The following is a 10,402-nucleotide window of genomic DNA, read 5'->3' as shown; positions in this document are numbered from 1 at the left end:
TGCCTTTATGGAAACTGCAGATAATCAGGGGAACGAATGAGAAGGTTTTTAAATCAGAATGAGGATTGCCTTATTGTATCTTGCACGCACAGTCAGGTTAATGAAATAGAAGGCTTTTAATTCAGAATGAGGATTGCCTAATTGGAAACTGCGGATAATCCGGTTAACGAATAAGAGTGATTTTGAATCAGAATAAGGATTGCTTTATTGGAAACTGCAGGTAATCAGGTTAACTAAGAAGAAGTCTTTTAAATCAGGATGAGGATTGCCTTATTGGAAACTGCAGATAATCGGGAATTACTAGAAATCAAAATCAGAATTCCCCAACTATAAACTGTAGTAGGGAATTAGGTTACCAGACGAAAAGGAAATAAGCCATAGGAACGAGGAGGAGGGGGAGGATAATTAGAAATCAGGCGATATAGTAAATAACTAAATCACCCAACGAAAAGGAAGTAAACAATACGAACGAGGAGGAGGAGGAGGAGAATTAGAAATCAGGCGATAACGGGATTGTGCCGTGTGCGCCAAACCACCACCACCTCCTCCTCCTCCTCCTCCTCCTCCTCCTCCTCCTCCTCCTCCTCCTCCTGGACGGACGATCATGAACTCTGCCATCCATTCCATTTGCCTTCATTATGGGCAGAGAAAGGATATGGTCAGGAGAGGCTGAGAAGCTGTGTTCTCTTTGAGTCCTCCCTCCCGCTCGTGCAGCTGTTCGAAAACGCTGGAGGGAGGGAGGGTAATAGGGAGGAGGAGGGAGATAGGGAGAAAGGGAAGGAAAGATGGAGCTATAGGAGGGAGTCATAGGGAAGGGAGGCTGGTGAAGGTTTAGGGGTGGGGGGATGGTTGGCGATGAAGGGCACGGAAAAGGATATGAAGGATTGGGGCATTTGGGGGAGGGAGGCCGGTGGGGAAAGGAGGATGGGGTATTAAGTGTGGTGGAGGAATTTGGACGGATGGATGGACGGTCAATAGTTGCGAACCGGTTAGAAAAGAATCTTTCAGAAAAAGATTATAATATCTTTTATTACATTTTTTGGTTGATGCTTCCATCCGGTCCATTTGCTTTCAAGCAAGAAGAAGAGAATAAAAGCACGATTCGTTAGAAGGAGAAGAGCACTGAATGCTCCGGAGAAAGAGTTGGAAATTCTCTCTCTCTCTCTCTCTCGTTTATGAGGTGGAAGGTGAAAGTGCGTTTCTGGTCGAAAGGGGCTGCTCAACTGAACTAAAATCACGTTTTCTTTTGAAAGACTCAATTTTTTTATGAGGTACTCAGGAAAAGTATATTCTTATAAAACCTTAGACTTAAATACTTAAATGCTACATTTTCCCGTCTTTATATTCTTAAGAATATTAATTTACATCGTACAAACAGTTAAAATTTTTGGGCAGGTTCATAATGGTCGTATAGACTAAGATAATCTTATGTAAGCAGTGAAGCATTATTATTATTATTATTATTATTATTATTATTATTATTATTATTATTATTATTATATTATTCAAATATCTCATATACAATAGCAAGAGTCACAAAATGGTGAAGAAATGTACACTGGTGTAAATGTAAATGTAATTTTATATATATATATATATATATATATATATATATATATATATATATATATATATATATATAAACGAGAGCTTTCTAGCAAGTTCTCGAAATCTCTCGTTTGTAAAATATTTCTAAGATACATATATATTTACATTTACGCCAGTGTGGATATATTCACCATTATTATTATTATTATTATTATTATTATTATTATTAAGTAAATTTTATTCTTTTCGGTTGCTTAATAGAGACCATTGTGATGACCTACCCAGGTGTTCATTGTTCGACCAGGTGCTCTGTCGTCGGGGGCGGCTGCTTTAGCGTAAACGTAACACTATCGCCCAGCGAAAAAAGCTTTCCGCGTTTTGTGATTCAGTCATATTGAAGTTGCCATGTTAATTTCTTTAAACTTCGAAGTAACAAGGTAATATATATATATATATATATATATATATATATATATGTATATATATTATATATATATATATATATAAAGTATTATTTGTGTGTGTATATATATATATATATATATATATATATATATATATATATATATATATATATAGGTGTTTATATGTGTGTGTTTATGAGAGAGAGAGAGAGAGAGAGAGAGAGAGATCTTTTATATAAGAATCTTATTTCGAAATCTGGTTTCAAACTGATTTGATATAGAAAATATATCAGTTGTTTAAAAGTCTCTCCCCTCTCTCTCTCTCTCTCTCTCTCTCTCTCTCTCTCTCTCTCTCTCTCTCTCTCTCTCTCACCATTATCCACCTGTATCTTGTTATTGTAACCATGTTCCTTGGCTGTAATGGATTTGTCAGCCTTCGGGCCACTACATCCGGTGCTAACAGGAAATTGGGACGAAATGGCTAAATCAGAAGACTGGCGGGCGTGGGTAGGGGATTTTATGACGATTTCCCGACCTGTATTACCCGTTGCTCCCCACGGAGGTCTTAGGAACAGTTAGCTGTAGTTTATGTGATGGGTCTAACATAATTTAGGTGATTGGTTCGAGAGCTTTTTACCCGACAGAAATATCGATGCCAGAAATATGCTGACAATTTCACTGTTATCATTATGATTTTTTATTATTAAAATGGACCCAAATCCTGTACTCACGAATATCCCCGTAGGGGGTTAGTGCCGTCAGTGGGCCTCTTGATGTGCACTGTAGGCATTACTTGAGGTTCTTTGCAGCATACCTTCAGCCCTTAGCTGCAACCCTTTTCATTGTTTTTACTGTACCTCCGTTCATATTCTCTTTCTTCCATCTTACTTTCCAACCTCTTCTAACAAATTTTTCAACTGCGAGGTTTTTCTTCCTGTTACACCTTTCTAAATTTATGGGCAAATGACCTTAAGGTCCCATCCTATAAACTATATTCTGTTCCATTCTACAATTATCATTAGCATTTTTCATTATTAAAATGGGCCCAAATCCTATACTTATGAATATCGTTATCATCATGTGACAAATCTTCCCTTTCAGAATGCTTCCTAAGAATCGTCATCTCCCTCTTTCTTTTCCCTCTTCCCTCTTTATCTTCCCCCTTTATCTTCCCTCTTGTCCTTCTTTCTCTTCCCTCTCTTTCTTCCTTCTTTCTCTTCCTTCTTTCTCTTCCCTCTCTTCTCTTCCTTCTTTCTCTTCTCTTCCTTCTTTCTCTTCCCTCTCTTCTCTTCCTTCTTTCTCTTCCCCCTCTCTCTTCCTTCTTTCTCTTCCCCCTCTCTCTTCCTTCTTTCTCTTCCCTCTTTCTCTTCCTTCTTTCTCTTCCCTCTTTTCTCTTCCCATTTTATCTTCCCTCTCTTCTCTTCCTTCCCTTCCTCTTCCCGACCACGCTGTCACGTATTGATCATTGCCTGTGGGCCTTTTTACGGCACTCGGGTTAATGAGGGTCTCGCTACTGACTAAATTAAATGCGCTCTTAGGACCTGCTAATTATTCAGAATATTAATTCTTAAACTTTTCGGCTTCGTCATTTTCTGGGAATATGTTCCCGTGTTGCTTTTTTTTCATTTTACATTTCCTCGTGATGAATATTCATGCCGTATTGATTATGCTGTGTGCGTGTGCGTCCGTAAGCATATTTGGTATGTTAGAATATGTATATTCAGTATATTTTGGTCATAAACTTCATCTGTGAAGTTTATATGTTGTTGTAAGGAGATCGGAAATTCTAATCGACATCTGTTCATTTGTTTTCCTTTTCACGATTAGCTATTTATAATGGCTTTAAAATGCGTCTGTTGTTTTTCAGAATAAGAGCTAAAATTATAACCTTGATAACCTTGAATTGCACTTGATAAATGAATTTCCATTCTCTTGCAGTTTCTCTTAACGAGCTAGTTGATATTTATAATGGAGGTAAAAATGTATCCATTGATTTTCAGAATACTTCTGAAATAACAACCCTTAATTGCACTGTATAGACATTTTCCATTCTCTTGCAATTTCTCTTGACGAACTATTTGATATTTATAATGGCGATAAAAGGTAACTATTGTTTTTCTGCATACAAGCTGAAAAGTTAACCTTTAATTGCATAGTATCAATGATTTCCATTCTCTTGCAGTTCCTCCTGACGAACCTGAGTTACAACACTATGTACGAAGTGAAAGTGCGAGGCGGCACATACTCGCGCTTCTTCAAGACGAACAACAAGACCTACAAGGGCCCCTTCTCGCAGCCGAGGAAAATCCCCTTGTTCCCAGACTGCCACAAGGTGGCGCTTCGAGACCCTTCCCAGGCCGGCCTGGAGATGAGCGCTGGAATCATCGCTGGCATCATCTGTGCCACATTCGCCCTCTTCCTCCTGGTGGTGGCCATGATCATTTGGAGGTAAGAGTCGCCAGCAGCAGCAGCAGTCTGTCATAGCCCCTTTCATGTGCCTCATTTCATATCTCTTTCTACCGTCTTACTTTCCTCAACCCTCTCATAACAGTTGTTTCACAGTGCAACTGCAAGGTTTTCCTCCTGTTACGCCTTTCAGACCTTTTTACTCTCAATTTCTCTTTCAGCGCCTAATGACCTCATAGGTACCAGCGCTTGGTCTTTGGCCTAAGTTTTATATTCCATTCGAGTGTATGAAAGGCTGAGGGTTTGTTTACATTTTTTTTGTCATCTTAATTTCATTCATAAAATTAACTTTACGAATAAAGTATACTTTTTATATATGGTTTTTATATATTAGCATTTAGTTCTGTTTTGGTAATAAGTTCTTTGGAATTTGTTTCTATTTATTTTTATAATTTGGCGTAAATTTATCCCCAAATGTAGGAGCATTTTCGTTTTAGTTTCACATTTCAATAGTAACGTTTCCCCAAATGTTGAATGGTTTTAATTTTGCTTTTCACATCCGGAGAGTAACTTGACAATTTATTCATATCTTACCAAATTTTAGTATTAACGTTTTCCCAAGGATAAAACTCTTTTCTTTGTACAGTACTGTATAGAGTACACATATCTCATAAAACTCAGTTGCATATTGCATTAACATAAAGCGGTACGGTACAGAGCATTTGACTTTTAATAAACATGGTGGAAATTGCAAAAAAGAATGACATTTGCATAGGTTTTGCCAGTGAAAATTGATTGTTATGATAGTTAACATATAAAACAGCTAAAATGTTTCAGAATAATTAAGTAGAGGACTTAGATACACAAAAGTGATGTGTAATCTTCTAAGATATGACAAGTTTTACCTTACTGAAACTATATCTTAATGTAATGCAAACAGCATCTGTGCCATTTGCCATGTTGAGATGCATGTTTTTCATTTTGGAACTGTGAGTTTGAAAGCTGTATATTATATATTGTGAAAAAGATTTTAGTACTACCATTTATTGTTTATGCTTCAGAATTTACAAATTTATATATTTGATAATCTTTCTACCTTCCTGAAATGTATTACCTGTTGGAATTTATGCAACATCATTTTCATATCGGTTAATATATGATAACCACTCAAGTTGGTTACATTGTGATGGGTTAATCATTTGTAAATTAATGCCATAATCATACTAGCTTAAGCTGGTGATGGTTATCTCATTACAGTCAGCTGAAAACTTAATAAGCAGTTTTATCTGATGCCTAGTGTGTTTTGTTTCAGGCGCTTCTTCCAGGGGGCATACTACTACCTGGATGACCCTCCAAAAGCCCCACCTGTTCTTATGCACGATTGGGAAAATGACAGTGGTGGTGATGGCGCATATGGCCCGGTTGACGTTCATGATTTTGCAAAGGTAACGATTTTAGGCATTTGTTACCGAGTGAACCCTTTATAAGTCTAGCTCAGCTTTTGTGGGAAGACCTTTGTGTAGGTGCCTAGGCATGTCTTTGTCTAGTAATACATAAAGTAATTGTACATTGAGTCATAATTTTTAGCATAGTCGTGGCAATGAAATTTTTTGAGATTGCCATGCAGAATTAACATGGCAGCTTTAGCTTTGTGATGGGATGTTGCATTTGTTTTTTGGTAGCACATGGCATTTAGTGTCAAGCTGCAACATTCCCCATTTTGATAGAGATTCAAACTGAGATGGTTTGAACATAATATGAGAAGGAATGAGGAACGGTTAGTGAAAATACTAATAGATCTGGAGGTAGCTGGACAAGAACTTTTACAAAGGCTCAGGAAATCATGGAAAAAGGGTATAGATAAAGACTTAAGTCTGTGTAATTGCTTTATCCCTTGAGAATTGACACACAAATAATGTTTTGGATTTTTAGTAGAATTGCGCAGTTGTATTAAAATTTTGTTACCCGCCTATACCTTCCACTTCATTTACTGTATAGTACTGTATAATTAAATGACTTTGCTCAGATAGTTTTGTACTTTTAGTTTTAGGCAGCACGACAGCCATTATCTGATAATAGGGCACATTTTTTTGTGTATCTTCTTGTAATGTAGTGCGTATGTAGGTAGGAAAGGTGGTAACGTTCTTTCTCGCATAACTATGCAACCTTTAATTTGTAAGTGATTTAGAACTCTGTAAAGAGTTAAATCATATAGTTTATGTGATGTTCTTTGAAATAACTCAAATTTGTATTCCTGATCCCTTAATATCTTACATCAAGTCTGTAAATGTTCATATTTAGTGAAATATTTTTATACTAGTATGTTCTGAACACAAGGCCATGATTATCAATTGAAAAGAAAAATTATTTGCCATCATTTTAAGTAAAACTCGAAAATATAAATCTATATCTGTGGTTCTAAATTTTTCTGTTGAATCCTGACAGTTCACAATTAATGTACAAAGGTTTTGAATGTACAAAGGTTTTAGGATGAAAATTAGATTATGTCATTTAAATAAAATCTCAAAAATATAAATCTGTATCTGTGGTTGTAAAGTTTCCTGTTGAATCCTGACAGTTCATGATTGATGTACAAAGGTTTTGAATGTACGAAGGTTTCAGGATGAAAATTAGATTATGTCATTTATGGAAAATGACATCTTGTCCAAAGTAGGAGTTAGGCATGTGTAGTTTTTCCTGTTATCCCAGGCATAGCTACCTGAAATTACAATTTTAAACTGGAATAGTTATTAGTTGTCATTATTTACTTATATTTTTTTTGTTACCCTATGCATACCTGAAATTATATATTTGTAGCAGATTTGTAGTTAGGAATACTGTACTGTATATATATACTTTTCATTGTCATTTATCATTTTCTTTACAGCACGTTGCTGATCTCCACGCTGATGGAGACATTGCCTTCTCCAAAGAGTATGAAGCAATACAGGCAGCATCAGCTCAAGAACATCATCCTGCAGAGCATTCTCAACACCCGGACAATAAGCAGAAAAACCGTTATCTTAATATTGTTGCATGTGAGTGATGGTCGATTTTCCCATTCAAAAGGAAACCTTTGAAAAAAACATTTGATGGAGAACTGCTCTTGTACACCTCACCTTTTTAAGTATTATATCCCGTCAACTTTTAAGACTCGGTGTAATGGTTATATTATTATGATTGTCATTTATGGTAGGCTACCTTCATAGAAGTAAAGCATTTTGTGGACAAATCTCAGGAACTGATTGAGAAGTTAGCTTCAGCTAGAGTTGTTATGGAATTGAAGTGGTATTCTAAGTTAGGGGTCGGCAACCTCCGGCCTGTGGGCTACATCCAGCCTGTGAGGGATCTCATTCCAGTTGCCAACTTAACACCTGGACACTAATTATCTAACAGTTGTTACCTAGTTTAAGGTGTTGAGCAATCCTTATAGTAAATTTTATATCGTGGCCCTCCTCCAAGACACTGCAGAGGTGTCTGGCCCACACTCTCCAAAAGGTTGCCGACCCCTGTTCTAAATGTTCAATTGCATACTGTGGTGTCTGCTATTTATTAGATTTTGCCACTTATGAGAAGGCCAGACTCCTGCAGAACATTAATTTAAAAATTCAGCTTTTTAGTAGAACACTTGTTTGAGGATATTTAGATAATAACTCGACTATTTATTGTTATCTTTATTGTAGGTTTGGTTTGTTCCATGAGGATATTTATAATTCTGAATACTTATAATGATACTGTAATTTAAGGAATGTGTTTCTCAGTCAGTAATAAAAGTTATTGAGGCATTTCCAGGTTAAGGGTCTTTGTGGTGTGACCTCAAAAGAAATGTTACATGTGACAGATGTGACATTTCCAGTGTCATTGGGGTAGATCCATGTGACTGGTCAGTCACAGAAAAGTTGCACATGATGACAATACATTTTTCGTAATAAATAATTCAGTCTTTTTAAATTAGCTTAATAGTCATTCATGAAATGAAGTGAAGATGGGACAAGTTTGCCAGTCAGTTCAAAACTTTAATTTAGAAAAGTCTGATTACTCTGAACTGAATTAGGATCTTATTTAAACTGTTTAAGGCATCAAGATAATGGAATCTTTTCACTTTCCAAGACTTCAGAATCTTTACATATGCTCATGCTGGATAATTGTACATAAGTGTAGTGGTCTGGTTAAACTATCTTAATGTAATAATAATAGTGTACATAAGCATCAATATAATTTGTATTGCTAGGTTAATACAGTAGTTCAAATAGCTTGGCCAAAGTATGCATAGCCAAAAGCACTATCTCATTTCAGTGCCAGAGAGATGAACCCACACTGCAAATTATGACATTCTTCGTCTTGAAAAGAATGCCATCCTCAAGTAATTCACCTTAACCTAAAATTGTAAATACTCGTTTAACCATTGGTATTCTATGAATAGCCTCAATGACCCAGTTTGCAGTAACATATTTTACGTGAATACTGTATCTGAGCTTCATCCAACAATAATAATTATAATAATAATAATGATAATGATTTTTTTTACTAATTGATGTTCAACAATCAAGCCACAAATGCTGTACACCTTTGCATACTGTTTAGATTTTAAGATTTATGAATGGCTACAGTTTAAATACCATGAAGGTAAAATAACTGGCAAGACATATCGGTTTTGTTGTAAATTCTTTGTGGAAATTATATGACTCATTTTTATACGGTTTTACTTTATATAGAGTAGATACTGAAGTTTATTTAGAAATTGCGTAGGTTCAGTTTGTAGTGTTAAAGAATGTTAGCTTTTGACTGATGCTGTGTGGTGTTGTTATTATTTTTTTGTTTTTCAAATAAAATTTAATGAGTTATACCAGTTTGATAGAAATGTTTGATTGGAGTCTGTGAGGTTTTTATTTTATAGGAATTTTGAAATTAAATATTTTGTTTTCTTCAACACATTTAAGGTACAATGAATGTCTATAATGCAGTTTAAAAAAGTTATTTCATGGTTATCTATTATCTCTTTATAGTAGCCATTACATTCAGTTTTTCAGGGCTAGAGATTTTATAATTAAATTTCCAGTACAGTATGAAAGTTTTACTGAAATTGAAGGCCTTAGAATGTAAGATAGTCCAATGATTTTCAATACAGTATTTTTTAAAAAATAAGCAATAGCAGTATGTGACTTACATGGTTAGGTCATTAAATTTGTTGTATTGCAATGATTTGCAATATTAAATGTTTTTTAAATAAGCAGTGGCAGTTCTGTGACTTACTGGGACTGTTTAGTAGTTTTGGTATTATTTTTATACATCTCTAATTGTAAATTTGATACGAAGTAGTAGTAATTTTTAGTAGATTATCATGCTGAGGTACATAAACCATAAATTTTGATGATTTTCAGATGACCACACACGTGTTCCACTTCGACCCCTCCCTGGACAAAAGAAAGCAATTGAATATGTCAATGCAAATTACATTGATGGTTATGATAAAGCAAGAGCCTACATTGGAACGCAGGGGCCTCTGCCATCTACGTTTGACACGTTTTGGCGCATGGTTTGGGAACAGAGAGTTCACATAATCGTGATGATCACAAACCTTGTGGAGCGAGGACGGGTAAGCGTTTCTTTTTTCACATTGTACAACTGTAGGGGAAATTATCCCTTAACAGGACTGGCTTATTTATGTAGTAATATTTCTCATAGCATTCCCTTCGTAGCTTCTGTATTGTAACAATGTAGGACTTCCTCCATACCATCCAGTTAATAGGAATGTTTGATATTGCACCAGATTATGGACAGTTATATGTACTCTGTGTAAATAATAGAATTTAAAGGGAAAATTATTCTCACAAGTTAAGGAGAGTAAGGATTGCCATGGGCATTTGGTAATTTTTTTTCAGATTTTATTGCTCTGAACACCTACAAGTATTTCTTAGAAAAAACTGGTACAAAACTTGTGGTGTACAGTATTTTACATGTGGATGAAACTACATACATTGAAGCTTTTGACGGTACATTTACACACCTTGAGTAATGATAAGATTTTATTTTTTTCTCAAGTA

General features: G+C 35.5%; 1 protein-coding gene across 1 annotated transcript in view; it reads left to right on the top strand.

Moving 5' to 3' along the window:
* The window catches only part of LOC136834096 (tyrosine-protein phosphatase 99A-like), a 582,738-nt gene that overhangs the window by 546,483 nt on the left and 25,853 nt on the right, over positions 1–10,402 (top strand). The window contains 4 exon segments of the mRNA XM_067096352.1: positions 4,135–4,400; positions 5,671–5,803; positions 7,246–7,396; positions 9,740–9,954. Coding sequence (XP_066952453.1) covers positions 4,135–4,400; positions 5,671–5,803; positions 7,246–7,396; positions 9,740–9,954 — 765 coding nt within the window.

This window comes from Macrobrachium rosenbergii, chromosome 53 (assembly GCF_040412425.1).
Source record: "Macrobrachium rosenbergii isolate ZJJX-2024 chromosome 53, ASM4041242v1, whole genome shotgun sequence".
In the NCBI taxonomy this organism is placed as follows: domain Eukaryota; kingdom Metazoa; phylum Arthropoda; class Malacostraca; order Decapoda; family Palaemonidae; genus Macrobrachium; species Macrobrachium rosenbergii.
The sequence above is the reverse complement of the archived record's forward strand: the minus strand, read 5'-3'. Positions and strand labels throughout refer to the sequence as shown.